Source organism: Cervus canadensis, chromosome 9, assembly GCF_019320065.1.
Source record: "Cervus canadensis isolate Bull #8, Minnesota chromosome 9, ASM1932006v1, whole genome shotgun sequence".
NCBI lineage: Eukaryota > Metazoa > Chordata > Mammalia > Artiodactyla > Cervidae > Cervus > Cervus canadensis.
The window spans coordinates 81,485,693-81,506,336 of NC_057394.1; the positions used below are offsets into that span (position 1 = coordinate 81,485,693).

At 39.9% G+C, this 20,644-nt stretch overlaps 1 protein-coding gene across 1 annotated transcript in view; it reads right to left on the bottom strand.

Annotated features, from left to right (window-relative positions):
- Window positions 1-11,984: 11,984 nt before the first annotated feature.
- The window catches only part of NUP58 (nucleoporin 58), a 30,811-nt gene continuing 22,151 nt past the window's right edge, over window positions 11,985-20,644 (bottom strand). The window contains exons 13-15 of the mRNA XM_043477809.1: window positions 17,158-17,256; window positions 15,506-15,601; window positions 11,985-14,090 (exon numbers count right to left, since the gene is read on the bottom strand). Of these exons, the coding sequence (XP_043333744.1) occupies window positions 13,921-14,090; window positions 15,506-15,601; window positions 17,158-17,256 (365 nt within the window). The 3' untranslated portion in view covers window positions 11,985-13,920. The remainder of the gene's footprint in view (window positions 14,091-15,505; window positions 15,602-17,157; window positions 17,257-20,644) is intronic.

The window sequence follows — 20,644 nt, forward strand, 5'->3', positions numbered from 1 at the left end:
TTGTCATCTTTTACTACCAGCAGTTCGGGGGGAGAGATTAACAATGTTTCAGGCTCCCTCTCCCACAAAGATGTGGCCAGGGAAGTCACGCTGGCCAACCAGAGTAAGTCTCCCTGGAAACCTGGCTTTACCTCCAGGGGAAAAGGTGATCCAAGCAGGGGGAACTAGAGGGCTTTACAGAGAGACTTACAGAGAGAAACTTGAGGACAGAGGGACTGTAGGGACTTATAAGAAGGATGTGAAGTCTGGGGCTTCCAGCAGCCGTCTTAGTACCACTGGGAGAGACCATGTGTAGGCAGCAAAGACTGGGACTCATTTTTTTTTTGGCCACACCTGTGGCTTGTGAGATCTTAGTTCCCTGACCAGGGATTGAACCTGTGCCCCATGCAATGGAAGCATGGAGTGCAAACCACTGGACTGCCAGGAAATTCCCTGAGATTCATTTCTGATAATATTGTGTGACCTGATTGGTCCAGCTTTTTCTGAAACCCAGTCCACTCACTGGACTTTATGTGATTGAATAAATTCCTTTTTTTTACTTCAGATAATGTGCAACTCTGGAAGCTTTACATAGGAAGGATCTAGGGAGGAAAAAGCTAGGAAACATAGCTTGAAGTATGGCAAACACTCCTGAAACCAATGATGTTTGTATTGTTGGCAACCAAAATATTACTGATTAATACACATCCCTGTACCATTCCTGAATCTTTCTGTTCTTTGCCAGCAGATTTGCCTGGAACCTGCTATTATAAAGAATGCTGTGTATAGATGCATGAAAGTGAAAGTTGCTCAGTCGTGTCCTACTCTTTGCAACTCCATGCACTATAGCCCACCAGGCTCCTCTGTCCATGGACTTCTCCAGGCAAGAATATTAGAGTGGGTTGTCATGCCCTCCTCCAGGGGATTTTCCCAACCCAGGGATCAAACCCAGATCTCCCACACTGCAGGCGGATTCTTTACCAGCTGAGCCACCAGGGAAGCCCACGTATAGGTTGTTTTTGTCAACATAAAACAAAGCAACAGCCAAGCTTCTCAAAGTGTCTCAATAGTTTTTTATTTCAAAAACGAAATGTGTTTATGAGCATCAGCTGGTATATTGGCCATGGTGTTCCCATCACAAACCGCAAATCCCTAAACCTGTATCCTATGTATGTTTGGACCTTTTTATGTTCATTGTGTGATGCTCCCTGGGAAGTAATTAAGACCTTGAACATAAAGAATGCCCATCCACTACAAATTCCCCACCAGTATCTTATTGTCATTTATATAATTGTCCATGAATAAGGTAACTTCTTCCTAACTTTAAGGATGACACAGTTCCTCAAATACTTTCTCGATTATTTCCTTTTCTTAGAGGAAGTTTAGGACTCAGTGTCTCAGTAGCCAAGCAGTAGCCTTCTACCTAAGATAAATTTCAAATATCAACAGGAAATTTCAGAGACTTATAAAGGCTTTTAAATATGTGATTTCTACTAAGATCTGATTTCACAATTTAAACTCAGTTACAAGGTCTAGTAAAACAAGTTTCACAGACTCACATTTATGTCAGCATTTTCTGCTTATCTCAGAATATTCTCCATCACCAGAGAAAGTTAACTTTTCATGTTTAGATGAATTTGAAAGATAACTAATACATAATTCTCTTTTTCCCGTTTCCCTTTCACAATTCTTTCTATGAGTTGCATTCTACCTTTGGGTGAAAGGTCTGTCATCCCATTTGAGCACTTTTACAGATGTGCCACTAAGGAGACAATGGAATAAAGAAAAATGGGTTTTTCAGGCAAGCCACTGTGTATCCATTGGCCTTATTTAGATGAGCAGTAAGTCTCTTTAAACTCTGAAATGCAGTGACTACAAACATAATGAGGTCCATTTCGTACAAAGGACCAAGAGCCACACTTGCATTCAACAGCAGTCAACTGTGGTCAGTTCTACATGTCCTTCTGTGACATCCCCTGGACCAGTAGCTTAAGTTAAGCTTCTGCAAAGAAAAGCACCTCTTACTAAACCCAGGAGCTGAGGACCTACACAGCCCCCTCCCCCAACCAGATTCAGTAAGTCATGGTTAGTTACCTTTTTACAAGCATTCTGGGTGGTTTTGATATGCATGGCCTCTGCCCCATTCTGAGAAAACTGCCTTAGATTCAATCTGACCATCTCTGTTTTGCTTAAACAGAGAACAGAGCAGCCCTTCATCTGGATGGTCCATCAGGATGGACTCTGAGTTCCCGGGTTGCTGACTGTGGTCACAGCGCTGTCCCTAGGGACCTGAGAGTCAGAACTGCTCCGTTCGAGCTCAGACAGAAAGAACCCCAGAGAGTGACCACAGTGGGTGAGCGAAGGCCCTGAGAAAGGCAGGCACTCGGGGGGGGACACAAGCATGTGTGGTGTGTGATGTAACCTGCATACACACATGCTCACGGGGATGGGAAGCATCCTGAAGCTGGGTCTGCTCCAGGTGTGCTGTTTGTTCCTCGCGTGATGCGGGGTCTGGAGTACAGCATGATGCCTGTGCTCCAGAGGGCAACCTCTCATCCAGGACATCAAAGCCCAGGGAACAGCTGAGCAGAGAGTGGACCTGGACCCCTCTGTCAGCCATACCTTAAGGCAGAATTATCTGGAAAACAGGCTGGGAAAGGAAGTTGCCCTCCCCTGCCCGCCCGACCAGCCATCACAGCCGGAAAGGCAGTCCTGACTCATTATATCCTCCCCAGCTGTCTTTCAGGAAAACTTAAGAGTTTCCTCTCCCCTCCACCTTGAAGAAATAGGAGATGCAAAGGAAAGCAGGAGCATCCAGTGGAAGAGGGAGCACTTGGGTGGATATGGTGTGAACTGGCCATGAATGCAGAGCTTGTAGAAACACTGCCAATTTGCTTCCAGTTTGCAATTACAGGCGACTGATGATTTTTGATGTTCACCCAGTTTTTAAAGTGACTTGTTAACTTTGTGAGCATTATTTTAACTAGAGACAATCAGTAGAGTCACACAAACCGTGTATGAACATGACTATAGATACGCCAGCTGATATACAAACTCTTCAGGGACGCTGTAACAAATCTATATAGTACCTAGGAAGAAGGTAAACGTCTTTTCACTCCACACATCTCAAAAGAACATTTTTCCACAAGGGATGCTGGAACAATTGGATATCCACATACACAATGGTGAATTTAAACCCTTACATCTCACCACATAAAAAAATTAACTCATAATAGATCATAGAGCTGAATATAAAAACTAACACCATAAAACTTCTAGAAGAAAACAAAGTCTTTGTGACTTTGGATTAAGTAAAGCATTCTTAGGATACCAAAAACACAGTCTATAAAGAGGAAAGAGTTTGACTTCCTCAAGATAAGAAATGCTTGCACTTCAAAAAACTCCATTATGAAAGGATTTGCAAATCATATATCTGGCAAAGGACTTACACAGAACAGTTCAATAAGACAAATGACCCAAGTTAAAAATACACAACAGGTTTGAATAGAAGATACACAAAAGCTCAGAATCGCATTTTAAAATTCTACACATCGTTAGTCATTAGAGAAATGCAAATTAAAACCCCAATGGCTATAATAAAAAACAGACAATAACAAGTGTTGGTGAGGATGTGGATAGAAATTAAAATCCTCATATGTTGCTGGTGAGAATGTAAAACAGTACGATAATTTTGGAAAACATTTTAGCAGTTTCTTAAAAAGTTAAACATAAACTTACCATATGACCCAGCAATTTTACTCCTAGGAATCTACCAAGAAAAATGAAAACCTGCAATCACACAAAAACCTGTCCACAAATGTTTCTGTTCAGTTCAGTTCAGTCCCTCAGTAGCATCCAACTCTTTGCGACCCCATGGACTGCAGCACGCCAGGCCTCCCTGTCCATCACCAACTCCCAGAGCTTACTCAAACTCATGTCCATTGAATCGGTGATGCCATCCAATCATCTCATCCTCTGTCGTCCCCTTCTCCTCCCACCTTCAATCTTTCCCAGCATCAGGGTCTTTTCCAATGAGTCAGTTCTTTGCATCAGGTGGCCAAAATATTGGAGCTTCAGCTTCAGCATCAGTCCTTCCAATGAATATTCAGGGCTGATTTCCTTTAGGGTGGACTGGTTGGCCCTCCTCAGTTGGCTCTCAGACTCTTAAGGGTCTTAAGGGACTCTTTAAGAGTCTTCTCCAATACCATAGTTCAAAAGCATCAATTCTTTGGTGCTCAGCTTTCCTTGTAGTCCAACTCTCACATCCATACATGACTACTGGAAAAACCATAGCTTTGAGACATGATGAATGGTGGAATAGAAGGACGTGTGCTTATCTTTTTGTCTCAAGCTTATACTTTTTCCCAAATGACTCGTTTTGGGCAGAGCAGACAGATGCTCCAGCTGAATCCATGTGCCCCTCTCTCTCCACTTTCATTTGTGGTTGATCATTTTTCTTCACATTTCTGGAAGCACCGTCTCTGCTAGAATGCTTAAATAATTGTGTTCAAAGCACACATTCATTCTCTTGGTAAATATCATCTTTGATCCAATAGTTTCAGAAGCCTGGTGTTTGAAGTCCTAGAATCTTCTCAGCTTTGCCATGATAGCATCTGTGAGGCTATGTACCCTGGTCCACAATATGGCTTTTCTGAGGATTCTCCTATGTTCAACCAGGCCCCTCCTCTGTACACTGTCTGTTCTTCATTCTGGGGCTTACTGAAACATGTCAGGTCTGGTTGAAATCTACAGATGCTGGTTGCATTCTGTTAATTTGTTTTCATGGCTTACTAATTGTGAGCCATGGTCACAATCAGTTAGTAGGTCCCTGCCTCAGAGACCCTCTTACATGGTGTATCAGGGAACACACTTGGTAATGTTCATGGGTTCATCATAGAAAATGGTGTAAGAATGACAAAGCTCCACCCTCAGGAGACAGAAACAGTGAGCTTTACACAATGTATGTTATACCATTATGAAAATTCACGAACCTAGATATACCTAGATATAACATGGGTAAACCTCAAAATATAATGTTGAGAGAAAATAAGCAATTTGCAGACTACATACAAGGTAGCATGTTTATAACACTCAAAAACAAGCTAAATGAAACGTTTAGGGAAGTATGTGCTTAGTCATGTCCAACTCGGTGCGACCCCATGGCCTGTAGCCCACCAGGCTCCTCTGTCCATGGGATTCCCCATCAAGAATACTGGAGTGGGTTGCCGTGCCCTCCTCCAGGGGATCTTCCTGACCCAGGGATCAAACCCATGTCTCTGGCATCTCCTGCACTGGCAGGCAGATTCTTTACCACTAGTGCCACCTGGGAAGCATGCATATGTGTTTGAAAATAAGCAGAGTAAGTACATCATGCAAAATGCCAGGCTGGATGAATCACAAGCTGGAATCAAAAGATTGCCGGGAGAAATATCAATAAACCTTAGATATGCAGATGATACCACCTTAATGGCAAAAAGGGAATAGAAACTAAAGAGACTCTTAATGAAGGTGAAAGAGAGTGAAAAGGCTGACTTACAACCCAACATTCAAAAAAACTAAGAACATGCCTTCCAGTCCCATCCCCCCAGCCAATAGATGGGGAAAAAATGGTAACAGTGAAACTCTTTATTTTCTTGGGCTTCAAAATCACTGCAAATGGTGATTGCAGCCATGAAATTAAAAGACGCTTGATCCAGAAAAGCTATGACAAACCTAGATAGTATATTAAAATCAGAGACATCACTTTGCTGACAAAGATCCATATAGTCAAAACTGTGGTTTTTCCAGTAATCATGTATGGATGAGAGAGTTGGACCATAAAGAAGGCTGAGAACTGAAGAACTGATGCCTTCTAGTTGTGGTGCTAGAGAAGACTCTTGAGAGTTCTTTGGACAGCAAGAAGATCAAACGAGTCAATGCTAAAGGAAATCAACCCTGAATATACATTGAAAGGACTGCTGCTGAAGCTGAAGCTCCAATATTTTGGCTACCCTCTAATACTTTGGCTACCTGAAGTGAAGAGCCAACTCACTAGAAAAGACCCTGATGCTGAGAAAGACTGACAAAAATGGGGATGACAGAGGATGAGATTGTTGGATGGCATCACTGACTCAACAGACATGAATTTGAGCAAACTCTGGGAGATAGCGAAGGACAGGGAAGCCTGGCGTGCATGCAGTCCACAGAGTCACAGAGTCCATGCTGCAGTCTGTAGGGTCACAAAGAGGGACACGACTGAGCGACTGAACAATGTGCTACCCCAGCACTCCCCACCCACCCCTCAAGCCTGACACTTAAACATGTTACACCCTTGCACATTGACCCCTAATCTTATCACCCACCCTTCCCCAGTTCTTGAATTCTGTGTCTGCAGTGGAGGTCAGTTCTCAGCAAAGTCCCTTACAGCCTCAGAACCGGATTCTCGTCTTCTCGCTTTGACGGAAACCCACCTTCCCCCCAGGGCGCTGCTTCCCTGGCAGCCTGCTCTCATATCCCCTACACCTGGCCAGGAGACAGGTGTCTGCCAGAGGATGCTTCTGGGCCAACCTCCCTCGTGCTTTCAAAAAATCCCTGCGCTCCAAAGTTCAGGCCATGAGGCTGCACCACTGGCTACTCTGGGTCATTCCTCCTCTCTCCTTCCTGGAAGACTTTAGCTTCTGAATCCCACTCTTTCCAGTACTACTCCTGGGAGATTCTGGTTGACTCCAATATCCGTGTACATAGTCCTCACAGCACCCTGGCCTCAGGGTCCCTTAACTTCCCTTCCTCCACAGAGTCTCTGTCAGTACCCACTCCCGTGGGCATGCACCCAGCACCGTCCAGTAGGACTGTGATGATGGAAACATCCTGGATCTATGCAGTGCAGTATGGTGGTCATTTGTCACACACGGCTTTCAAATGTGGCTAGCCTGGCTCAAGAACCGCATCTTCAGTTTTACTTTCAGTTAATTTGCATTTACATAGACACCCAAGGCTAGAGGCTAGTGTGTTGGAAAGCACAGCTATAAACTTGGCCATGATCAAGTAACTGGAAACCCTCCCTAGTCTCCCCCAACACCCTTGGCCTCTGAGTCATCGTAAGCATACATCTGCATCCATTTCCCTTCAGTGCTCTTAACAGACATGTTTTCTCAGGAGAAATTCATCATTATTCTAATTATTATTTTCTTATACTAACTTTTTCTTTTTTTTGCCATGCATGATGTGGTATCTTAGTCCCCCGACCAGGGATTGAATCCTGCAGTGGAAGCTTAGAGTCTTAACCACTGGACCACCAGCAAAGTCCCCTTTTTTCTCTATCTTGGGTCTCATGGAGTTTGACTATATCTGGCAGACTGTCTTTGAATTTGTTTTGCTCGGCGTTCGGTGAGCCTTTTGAGTCTGTAAAGGCATGTGTTTCATCCAGTTTAGAAAGTGTCTGGCTGTTATTTATTTCCATGTAGTCTCTGCTCCTGGAGAAGGCAATGGAACCCCACTCCAGTACTCTTACCTGGAGAATCCCATGGACGGAGGAGCCTGGTAGGCTGCAGTCCATGGGGTCTCGAAGAGTCGGGCATGACTGAGCGACTTCCCTTTCACTTTCCACTTTCATTCATTGGAGAAGGAAATGGCAACCCACTCCAGTGTTTTTGCCTGGAGAATCCCAGGGACAGAGGAGCCGGTGGGCTTCTGTCTATGGGGTCGCACAGAGTCAGACACGACTGAAGCGACTTAGCAGCAGCAGCAGCAGTCTCTGCTCCATCATTTATCTCTTCCCCTTCTGCGAGTCTTTTCACACGGACGTTGGATTTTTAAACATTATACCACAGGTTCCTAAAACTCTATTCATATTTTTCCAGTTTCTTTCTGTCCTTCAGATTTAATCATGTTTGATTAAAAAAATTATACATTTGATTATAGATTATATCCACACAATGGAATATTATTCAGCAACAAAAAGGAATAAAGTAGTGTCTCCTACAGCATGGATGGCCCTAGGGAACACTGTGCTAAGTGAAAGAAGCTAGTCATGTTTATATGAAACGGCCAGAATAGGCAAATTATGTAGAAACAGACAGTAGATGAACGGTCCCGAGTCCTTGGGGTGGTGGTGACGGTAAGTGACTGCTAATGTATATGGGGTTTCTCTTTGGGGTGGCAAAGATGTTCAGGTGCAGTAAAGACCCCAGGACTTCCCTGGGTCAGAAAGACACCCTGGAGAAGGAAATGGCAACAACCCTCTCCAGGATTCTTGCCTGGGAAATCCTATGGACAGAGGAGGCTGTTGGGCTATAGTCCACGGGGTCGCTGAGAGTCTGACATGACTGGGCGACTGAGCACACACACCCATGTGTTCTGACATTAGACTGTGATGTTGCCCAACTTTGTCCATACACTAAAAACCACTGAAACACACCCTTCATTCACTTTATGGTATGTATATTATACCTCAATAAAGCTCTTTTTTAAAAAATAGTATGAATTGCGTAAAGTTAAAAACATTTAATTCACTCTACTTGGCCAGTTGCGTTTTGGGTCAGCTTTCCCTTTTCCATCTGTGAATTTTCCTCTACTCCTTGCATACACTGGATTAGCAGGCTGCTTGCAATTGCTTTAAACACTCCTAGGATCTGGTATATAATCCATTAGGTTGTCCTTAAACAACAGGGGCGAGCTTTCTTTCCTGAGTTCTAAAAATCTTGATCAGACTCACTCTACGACAAATGAGATTCCCAAGATGACAATTGGAAGTTTCTTGCAAAGTAGACATTTGCTGACTCAGTGCCTGCTCAGAACTGGATTTTTCTTCCTAGCTCATTGACTTCTGTCATACTGGCTTTTCGAAATCCAGTTAAAACCTGTGATTTGTTGCCTGAGAGAAAAAGAAAAAAATAGTTTAGACTGTACTAGGACACATGTAGATACTACTTATTACATGCTTAGCTTTCATCTTACCTAAGTTAACTCATTTTAGTCTGCATAGTCAACCTGGAACATCAGTAGTGCTGTTTTACTAAAGAGATACAAAGATGTTAAACCTGACCAAGGTCACATGCCTAGTAAGTGGTGGAGCAAAATTCTACACCAGCAGCGTGGTTCCAAAGTCCAGAGAAAGGTTGGCAGTGGGTCACCAAATTAACTAACCTTTTCCCACTGTACTAATTACTTAATTCAGAGGTATTTATGAAATTCAATGAGATGGTAAGTATTGATACAACACCAAACCAAAACAACAGAGGACAGGGTTCCTGTTCTGGGACTACTCAATCTAAAGTGGGAGACAGAGAGACCCATCAAGGAAACCACGTAATTCCTTACGTGCACCCTGAGACCCAAAGTCTACGCAGACTGTAGGTGTGTGTTCAGGGTGAGAAAAGATGGCACTGAAAGGCCAACATTTACTCCAGACCACATGGGAGACCTGGGTTCAATCCCTGGGTTGGGAAGATCCCCTGGAGAAGGGAAAGGCTACCCACTCCAGTATTCTGGCCTGGAGAATTCCATGGACTATACAGAGTCGCAAAGAGTCGAACGTGACTTTCACTTTCACAGAAATGGCTGGTGCACAAGCGGAGTGGTGGAAGGGACATGGTGTCCTAGAAGGGCCATGGTGTGCAAGGGTGCCCAAAGGGGTGGGTGGGAGTAGAGGTCAGGCTGTGAAGCACTCCCATATCTTCAGAACACTCCTTAGACCCCACATATGACAGAGACCTCTGTACTCACCTCACCTGCCGTGATCTAGTCTATTGCAGGTGTGTAACCCTACTGTAAAAATCATCACATGACCTTTAGTGTTATGGAGAGGATGGACATGAAAATCCTGTATCACAGAAAATCCCCAGCTCCAGGACTTAACAGCTGTGCGACCTCATGGAAGCTGCTTAATTTAACCCTGTTCCTTCATCTAGACATGGAAGATTTCTGCTTTTGAGAGAAATGAGGCTAAACAAGGTCAAGTATATAAAGTTCTGAGTGCGCTGCCCATTACAGACTACATACAAGCAAGACACGACTGTGAGTGAGATTCACATTTGCACTCCCTGGTGCTCCCAGGACACTGGTCCACATTATGGAGTAATGTTACCTGAGTAACACCCTGCGGTGTGTGCTCCGGAAGGCACACTGCAGCCAGGCTCATCCACAGTGAGAGGCTGCAGCAAGGCTCATAGAAGGTGATGCTGCCTGTCTGTTGATAAACCATTCCAACTCAAATATGTCCCACACAGAAATATCCCCACTGCAAAATTTCTGGAGGCACCATTCAGATTCTCTTGCTGCAAAGACACTATTTGAGATTGCTGTTTAGTTGCTAAGTTGTATCTGACTCTTGCGACCCCCTGGACTGTAGCTCACCAGGCTCCTCTGTCTATGCGGATTCCCAGGCAAGAATACTGGAGTGGGTTGCCATTTTCTTCTCCAGCGGATCTTCTCGACCCCAGAGATCGGACCCACGTCTCCTGCACTGGCAGGCAGATTCTCTACCCCTGAGCCACCTGGGAAGCCCCTATTTGGGATTAGTAGTACATAACTTGGGCATACTATATTATCACAAAAGAACAGTTAATCTGCATCTGTAATAATGTGAATGACCTTGTACTGACTGTAGGATGAAGACCCTCAGTGAGAAATAGAGTTAAGAAGCTGTTAGGGGAAACCATCAGGGAGCTAACACACACTGGAAAACCTTGCTGAAAGACAAGACCTAAAAAATGCACATACCAGGTGGTACATAGAAAGACACTGATTCTCCCCAGGTACAGACTTCATTTGCATAAACCTAATAAAAAAATCCCAGAAGTATTTTTCCTAAGAAAAAATCGAACTTGACGAAATAGATACACCCTAAAGGTCCTAGAGCAGTAACCCAACATAAGGCTCTACAGGGTCAGGGATCGCACTCAAGTGCCTCATGTAGACACAGCCCTCATACGACCACATGTCTTTATTGTCCTCACTTTGCGGGTGCTGAAGCTGAGGTCTAAAAAAGAAATTGCCAGGGACCACACAGGTTCCAGGCAGGGATCTGAAGCTGAGCTCACTCCCAGAAAGGCAGCTAGGAGTTGTCTGTCTCCTAAGAAAAATGTTAGATTATGTTACCTACAGACATCATTAAGAAAAAAACTCCCAAGTCATCTGGTATAAAATGGACACAGGATATTAATATGCAACTACATTAATATGCAAATAACTAGCATTTATGCTAAAAAGCTCCAGCTCACATGGACTTAAAAGACTGATGGTTATCTAGGGCTGCAGACAGGAAGCGGGCACTCACAGAGCAGGAGCATGTTTATACAGCATTTATGGAAGGCAGTCTGACATTAAAACATACATTCTGTATGCTTCTTTCAGCAATTCCTCTTCTAGAATCAATCCCAAAGAAGCATTAAACATGAGCACCAACTGTCATGTTTAAGGATACTCACTGCAGCTCTTTCTGTAAAAGTGAAATACTGGGAAGAACAGGGAGCGGCTAGAGCGGATGACCCGGCGTCCATGCCATGGTCAGTCAGCAAAGAGTCAGTCTCCACGGACTGACGTGCAGAGATGTCCCTGATTCGCCACTCAAGGAGAGACAGGCAAGTCACGGAATACATAGACCTTTAAGCCACTTGTTAGAAAAAAGGAAAAGGATAAAATGTGAGAAAATGAGAGAAAAAGAATGAACATCTGTACACAAGTTGAAAGGCATTTTTTAAAGGGTCTGAAAGGATACACACCAAACTTCGAAGACTGGACACTGTGCGGAAGAGAGTCAGACTGGGGCCCAGGAGTTGAAGGCAACTTTCACTTTTCACTCAGTATTTCTGTTTATAATTTAAAATGTCTTTATAATTTTGCAAAGACAAAAGTGAGTGATGAAGTACTTGCTATCTTGTGCTCAGCCTTTTGTTTTTGTTTTTTTAAAAAAGCAAGATGTATAAACCAGTGAAAACAAAACACCAAAAACCAACCAGAGAATGAAAGAGGAAATAATAAGGAATAATAAGGAAATTATGTATTAAGAACGACTACTGACGCCTATAAAGATTCAAAGCAGCTGACACAGTAAATTTTATTGTTTACATCATGACAGGCTCTGGACAGAGTGGGGACACAGTGAACACGGGGACGACACATTTAAACTCCTGTCACAAACAGATTCATTACAAAGTCCCAATGGTCAACATATTAAAATGTAAAATACAAAGAAAAAAACCCAAGAAATATAAATATCCAGATTTTTTGCAGCACAATGCAATGTCCTTTTTTTTTAAAAAAAGTTTGCTATAATTGTGTATTTAATTAAACACATGTTTTCCTACCCTTCCCCAAAACCTGGATCTGGGGACTGCAGTATTAGAGAAGTATGCAAAAAATAAAAACAACTTCAGTGCTCAGAAACAAAGCATTTTCCTTATTTTAATGCATCAAGGTGCAAAAACTTCAATTCCAAAAGCCAATCATCGATATATGCAGATAAATAAAACAGACTTGACAACACTTTTGTCAAACCCAACTAACATTATACTAAAATATATATATATGTATATATATTGTATGTAATACCTATTTTAGAAAAAAAGGTGCCTTGGTGAAAATGATTCTGAAAATATTCACTTGATGCACATTATGTACAAAACCTTCTATATAAAAAATTAAACTATTTTCAATGAAATTCCATGTTCAGCATCTCACCTGAAAACTGTACTTGAAAGATAAATAGGTCTACATAACGGTTTCTGTCTGAAATCATGGCTAAGGCAGTTCTCTTTCCACGGGCTCTCTTTTTCACCCACTCTCTATCACTAATACTAATAATACACAGATGGAACCTGACATGTCTCTGTGTTATTACCTGGAGCTGTCTGTTCACTGTTAAAACAGGGGATAGTTTACTGTTGCTACAGAGAATACTTTTTTTCTTAAAATATACCATTTCTCTATTTCAAATTATGCACTTACTTAAGACATAAAAGAGGCTGATAAGCCACTCCATTTGGTGTCAATGTCAATAGCCCTGTAAGAAAGAACTCTGTATTGGAATAGTTAGAGAAGTTTCCACTAAAGCAATAGTGCATCCTACACCTGCATAGAATCAATTTGGCTCCAAAGCTCTTTGCCCCCAGACACCAGTCTGGAGTTCAAAGGTGCTCCTGAAGGTTCATCTTGGATATAAGAATACATAGGGGAGTTAAGTTGTTGACAGATATGTCTGCTCAGTCTCACAGCAGCCTTCGACAGGAGGAGCTGCTGAGATTAAGGTGGAAACGAAAATAGGGCAGACTGGGGGCAATGTTGTTGAGTTGGCCAATATTTACACCAGTAACCATTTCACTAAGTCTTTAAGCAAGTAACTATAATGACCTGGTACCTTTAGCTCCTCATTCTACAAGCACTGAGGATTTGAAGCATAAAAGGTGAAAAATGGAACACCCTTAGAAAAGGGGAACAGTCTGAGGCAAAAGTTGTAGGTCTGTAAATATATATTTTATATGCACACACGGTTGTGTGTATTATCCTGTATATATTTTACATACATATTCACAAGATGCCCTGCAGTGTAGTTCAAAAGGCCTTTTGTCAAGGAACACACAGATTCTAGTATAGGTCCTAGAGTTCATAACATCCATATAAGAAACAAATGTGCATATATTCACATAATGTAAACCTTTTCAACAAAAACATTGCTAAAACACTAGGTTTAGTAGTAGGTTTTACCAATCAGCGATGTAATAAGAATATTTCTTACACTGAGAATCAAAATAAAGAAAGATATACAACTAGGTTTCAAATTCACAAAGAGAAAAGTTGTTTAGCATGGCAAACAAGAACAGAGTTCAAATTCCAGAAGTAAGGAAAAATATCAAAACTTTATAAATCTCCTGGGATGCAATTTATTTACTGCATCAACTTTAGAAAAATAGACTCAGAGAATGAATGATGCTGCTATGGGTTCTCTCAGCACATCATCTCATAGGTTTATCTTTTTCCTCTTTTGTTTCCAGCTGGAGGTTTCTTCAACTGAAGGAGTTGTCCTCCTGTCCCAAAGCCTGCAGAGGCAGGATTGGACACCCCAAATGTCAAACCCGCTGATGCCGTGATGCCAGGATTGCTGAAGTTAAACCCAGATGTACTTGAGCTGCCAAAGCCTTATGTTTAGGGAAGAAAATATTCATATCAGAAGTTAAGTCACAAAAACAAATGTAAAAAATGGGGATAATTCTCTAGCTGAAAGAATATATAGCCCATGAAAACAGCAAATGTCTTAGGGCCCTAAATTTCTAACATGGAATTTTACAGAAAAATAATTTAGCTGACAACTAAGTGGCCCTATTATAGATACAAGTTGAGTGATCCAAGCCAAGAGAGAAACCTTACACAAGTAACTGAAATCAACAGAAAACTTCAAGTTGGCAGTCACTTTTGTGTTAATTAAATATGCCAAGGTGCCTTCCTCCTTAGCCATCCAAATACACTTTACCAAAATGTAGAGGAGAGACTTTCCCGGCCTTTGGACCCACCCTCACAACTCTAAGTCCTCTAAGAAAGCCTCAAACCACAACTTTCAGGACAAAGAATACATGGGAGAGCAGTACCAATTGTTACTATTTTATAAGAGCCTTCACATAGTTAAGATCAAATACTGCCTAGCTAATTAATGTTAGCATATCATATTTAAATTATAATCCTGATATCACTGAATTCTATTGTCTTACTTCCTAGGAACTACTGAATTTAAACACTACTTAAATGGAATTTCCTTAAAATTTCCTCAATTAAAAAGCTAATCCACATTAAATTGTTGTTATTTTAAGCATGCTATTAATCCCTAAGCATTGTACAATAAAATATGTCATTACTGGTAATTCCCTGGTGGTTCAGTGCTTGGGAATCTACCACACTTTCGCTACCAAGGGCCTGGGCTCAGCCCTGGTTGGGGAACTAAGATCCCACAAGCTGTGCTGCGAGACCACAAAGAGTAAATAAATAAAAAAAAGAAATAAAATATAACAAGTCATTATTTATAAATACAGAAAAAAATGCACAAGCAGATGGAATTCTCTACTAGAAGTGTCAAAAGATTATATCTATTTCAAAAGCAAAGCATCCAATTAATCATCATTTGTAGGATTGGTATTCTTAAAATCAGAGGGACTTGCAACTAAAGAATTTATAACTTATGTAACTGTATCTCTTCAGGAGAAAAATTATTCTCCTGAATGAATAATGATAAAAACTGGGTTAAAACTCACAATGGGTTTATTTTTGTAATAATGAAAGAAAAACTGTTCAAGCATAAAACTAGTCTTAGGGTTCAAAATAATCTCTACATAGTTAACAGCATTTGTAATTATTTATTATATCAAACTTAAGTTGTTAGAAAGGTTCTACTAAGCCGACCTTCAGCGTATGAGAGAGAAAGCTATATGAATATTGGGCTTGTAGGCTTCATCCAGGGGTAGAAACTGAATCAGGGATCTTTTTTTGATATTGGAAGTAACAACACTTATACTTTTAAAATAATGCACCTAATGGCCTGAAATTCAGGCTAAAACACACAAACCTGCACTAAGACTTCCTGAGGGTTTATTTGTTGTTCCAAATCCAAATGTGGAGGCCCCTGTGGTGCTGCATCCAAAACCAGAGCTAGTTCCAAAGCCTAGTGGGGGTGATAGAGAGACACAGGGAGGTAAAACACAGGTGAAAGGGTACCGACAAGCCACACCCAGTAATAAACAGTGTCGAAACCACGGCCCTATCGAGACCTGCTATTTACCCCTTTGTCTAAGACTTCTGGAAGAACTAGATCAATTCTCAAATAAAACATTTAGCTCTACTTAGACTAAGCTTACAACCCCTCAGTAATTTTTAAAGAACAAAGCCATAAAAAAATAAGAATAGTACTTTCTCTCCCAAACAGACTAGAAATTTCAGTGACCATTTAAGTATGACTTTCCTCAAACACATATACATATATCTATAGGGGTTATTTCATTTTGAAAAGAAAAAAGACTAAATTCATAAATAAGCACATGCACGATAATTTAAACACAATGTACCGCATAGTAATTTTATTCTCCTTTTTACAAAAACACTTTCACTTAAGTTTACCACTGTAAAAGTGCATGACCACACGAGAGTCAGTCACTAATTCTACGCAGGAAGAGCAGGCTCTTGCAACAGTACCAGCAATGCAACCCTGAGAAACTGGGAGTGGGGGCAGCATGGTTTGCTCTTAACAACACTAGTCACAATTTAAATAAAGAACATGTGTTCATCATAGAGTTCTAGAGCACAGTCTGCTAAGTACTTGAAGACTTGTTTCAAGTGCTCAAAAAATGAAATTCAAAATCATCTTTGCCTACTTTGCAATAGTTTATCTAAATTATTGAGTTTGATAGTATTATTGCCTGTAACTCTATGAAATATGGTGACAAACTGGAATATAGACCACAGGAATTATGCTGTCTGCTATTAATTCTAATAATTCCTAACACAGTCTAATATATTACATAACCATATAGCTAATAAGCTTCACCTCTTATGATGATATATTCTGATGGCAATAAGGGACTCTTACTCATTACATGACAGTGCACCTGTCAAAATACAATCAACCTACAAATACCCACACCAGAGAATTGGGAATGCATTTGTACTTCAGCATATTTTGCAGAAGGCTTTCCTTGCTAATTAGTTACGTTATAAAAACTATTGAAATCAACTTAATTGCTTATGTATAGAAGTATACATAAAGGCAAATAGGCCAAAAGTGCTTAGAAATGGACAGAAGTTGGGTTGTTCAATTTATGATACAATTATTTCCCCATTTAAAGCACTGCATTTTCAGAAAAGAAAGATGATTAGGACAATGTCTGTCCAGAAGTAGCCTGAACTCCAACTAACTTTTTAAAGTTAATTTAATAAAAAAAAGCAATTTCCAAATTCATATTTTAGCATATTGCTTTGAAAATAGGAACACCCTTACCATTTGATTTTAATACATTTTTACATTTACTGTTCAGAGAGGAAATGATTTTTAAAATTCTAGATCTAATAATTTTAAAAAGCACTGATATGTTTAGAGAATCCTTTTTTTTTGGCCAGATAGAACCTTAACTTCCCAAAGAGCAGATCCTCTTAGAGGTTTTTACAGGCTAATAGCAATTCGAATGTATCATAGTGCAATGCAATATGAGAAAAGTTAAAGTGTACCTCCAAGGTTTGAAGAACCTAGGCCACTTGACTGCAAGCCAGTGCCAATACCTGAGCCGAATGGCGCTCCAAAACTAACTCCCAGAGATGGCTGTGGCCCTGGTATAAAAAAAAAAAAAAAAAATGGGGGGGAAAAAAAACAAATTTGCCTTACTCTTTCAAGATTAAAGTTTCTTTATGAAATTAATTTTAAAATGAACAGTCATTATTTTTAACAAATTCTATTTGCTAAAACTTAGTTTTCAGGATGTCTCCCCAGCCTAATTTATCTGTCCCAGCAGATTTACCTATTCAAAAATAAATTTAAAAAAAAATTAACTTGTTCACACTTAAGACAAAAGAGGCTTACCATACGAAAAGAGTGTTAGTTTAACCTACTAAATAATTTGAAATCTTTAATGTATTGTAAATTATAGTTCTTTTAGTTTCTCTTCTAGAATGATTTTAGATCTCCCCAGTTGCTTTCTGTTAAAATTAGTTGCTGTAATCAGTAAAGGTTTTTACTTTTTTCTTTTTAAAATAAGCTCCTTACTGTTAGAGTCAAGTCCCAATTGATCAAAGGAGACTGACACTAACATGCAAAACCATCATGTTACTTCATAAGTGTAAGTACCAAAAACTAGGCATGATTTCTTACAGAAAATATAAATGATATAAATAAATAGATAAAAAAACAAGACAATGTTTTATTTTATTAAATTTATTGTTCATTTTAAAGCAAATCAATTACACAGTAACATGACAATTCCAACTTGTTCACAAAAAGTGATAACTGAGTTCTACTGTTAGGCTCTGCTACATCACACCACTTATCACCTGATTAAATAAGATAGAGAATGAACATTTACAAAGGCACTGCTGTGTACCTTGACAGATTCAATACATTCAAGATTTCAATTCAGAAGTTTCTTCTCAACATTTTGGAAAACGTACTCAGATGCAAAACGATTAAGTCATCCTTTTCCCATTTGTTAAAGATTTTGGCTGAGTTTGTTTGGCAAGAATAGCATCAAACTTACTAGCCTCTCTTTTTTAACTACTTTTTTTTTAAAACTAAGCAGAATACAAAAATCTAAAAATCTCTCACTTGATAATTTATGAAAATTATTTGATAAATTTCATAGTACAATCTTCAGTCTTGTCTTTTTCAAGCACAGTGATCAGTGCATCTCAAAGTTGAGGGAACTGCCAAAGTAACATACAGACTGATATTTAGACTTCTTAAAGAAATCAAAGCCTTCAAGTTGTTCAGTGAATAATGAGGTTTCTTTATTCAAAAAGGTAGTGTAAAATTATAAAACATTAAAGAAAGAAGAAAAAAGAAACTAAGAAACTACATTTTGCTACACTGGGACAGAAACTGGACTTTCCAAATAGCTTCTACCCAGAAAATAAAGACCAACAGTAGCCAGAGTTCTTATACTACTATTAAAAAATAAATTAGAAAAGATTTAAATTTTTACATCCAGTTTGAGATCAACTTGAGAATAAAATACCTGCCTAGCAGCTCTTTTGTAAAATGTTACTATATGAAAAAGAAACTAAGCATATTACCTTCTTATTTCTAACAGAAGTATTATGTAGAAAACACACGTCCAGTTTCTTTAACATTGAGAGACTTAAGTGTCACGTGTTCATAGGAGGCACTGCTGGTGGAAGACCCTAGAGCATAATGTACACCACAGCCCTCAGCCCTACAAGTCCCAAGAGTTACTCACATAACATGCTTTTCGTTGTGTGCGGGTCTGCTTTTAAGAGCAACTCTAATCATTAATATTCAGGATATAGGTAATCAAGAACTCTAAGAATGACAAGACTTTCCATTGCACAACAGGTACATGATATTTTGAGTTTTGTACCTTCACACAAATTCTGAAGGCAACATCATTTATAAAACTAGTAGGCAAATGTATAACATTTTTTAATAGTAAAAACTCATGATAAATATCTCCCATGCCAAAGTATTAGCATATATTACACTCTGGCCACCATATAAATTAGTTTCACTCTTAGAAAGCAGAATCTACATCCTTCAGGCAAAGATTACGTAAACAATTCAAGAAGTCTGTCTCAAAATCTGAATAGTCATTAGTCATTCAATGAGAGGCTCTTAGTTCCATAAATAATACCCAGTTAGTAGTAACATATCCCAGTGATTGCCCAAAGTGAAACCTTCATGTAGAGTAACATTTTACAAAAGTTACTGTATATTATATTCACACATAACAAAATCAAGTTAGCACTTTAATTCATATTTTTCAGAATAAATTCTACTTTCTTAAAAGTAAAACTGAATTCACAGGAAAAGGACTAAAGTGCTAAATTTTTCTTTTATAATTTTGAATGATCATTCAAAATACCTAATGTAATTAGGATGGTTATTCCTAAATCATACTTTTTAAAGTAATAATTTTTCTTAAAAAACAAAAACTGCTTTTTCCCCGATTTGAAAATTTTTGCTCACTGATTTTGTGGGGAATGCTCCTTTGGTTATTACATACAACAAAATTGTAAAACCACAAGAAACTCAAATGAAGAAGTTTCCTATTTAGCAATACACCTTAAATGTCCAAACCTACACTAAAAGCTAGAAAGTAGGAATTCCTAACAAAATGTCTCAGCTCTCCTTAAAAACAGCAGTTAAGTCACATGAGAAAAGTCTTTTTATGTAAACATCAAGAACTTTTAAAAGCATCAAAACACAACAACAAAACTTAATCCCAGTTCATTAGCTTAAAACAATCTATCCTAAGTAAAAATTACACTGAAAAGCCTAATGTCGATGTCTTAAGCTTTTTAAGAGGCTTCAGAAGCATGGTGGACAGCGTGCTCCAGATATGCCAGCACGTAATCTATCCACATATGAAGTTAATTTCATACATAAATAGCCTGCGGAGTTTGTCATCAATTCTCTTCAGCTTTCAGAAGCAATAACCAGAATCACACAGGCCTTAGGTCTATTTTTTTTTTTTCATTAAAAGACATTGAAGGAGGATCATGAAGTCACTGACGTCCATACTTCCACCTCCAAGAAAGACTACACAGAATGCACCTTCAGAAGGTAGCAGCCTAAGAAGCGGTCTGCTTTTTTTACATTAATAAAGTCAAGAACCTATATGCAAACAGAAGCAAAGCCTCCTGACAACTCAAACCCTGCACAGACCAACAGGGTTGATTAAAAACAGCATACAAGCCTCACCCAGCTTCACCTAGATGGTCTTTAGATTCTGTTACTGGCACTTAAAGATGTCACCAGTCACAGGACATAAGGAACAAGAGATGAGTACAAAGCACAATGCGATAAAGAGGGGTTTCTAACGGGCTGCATGCATCTAACAGCTGCTCAGGCTCACTCCAGTGGTGGGCGACATGACTCAAGCGGCGGACCCTGACTGACCCAGAGAGGCATGAAAGGATGCGCCACAGAGCATGGAGACCCTCAGAGAAACAAAAGGGAACCAAGAAGACAGCACACAACCATCACTAT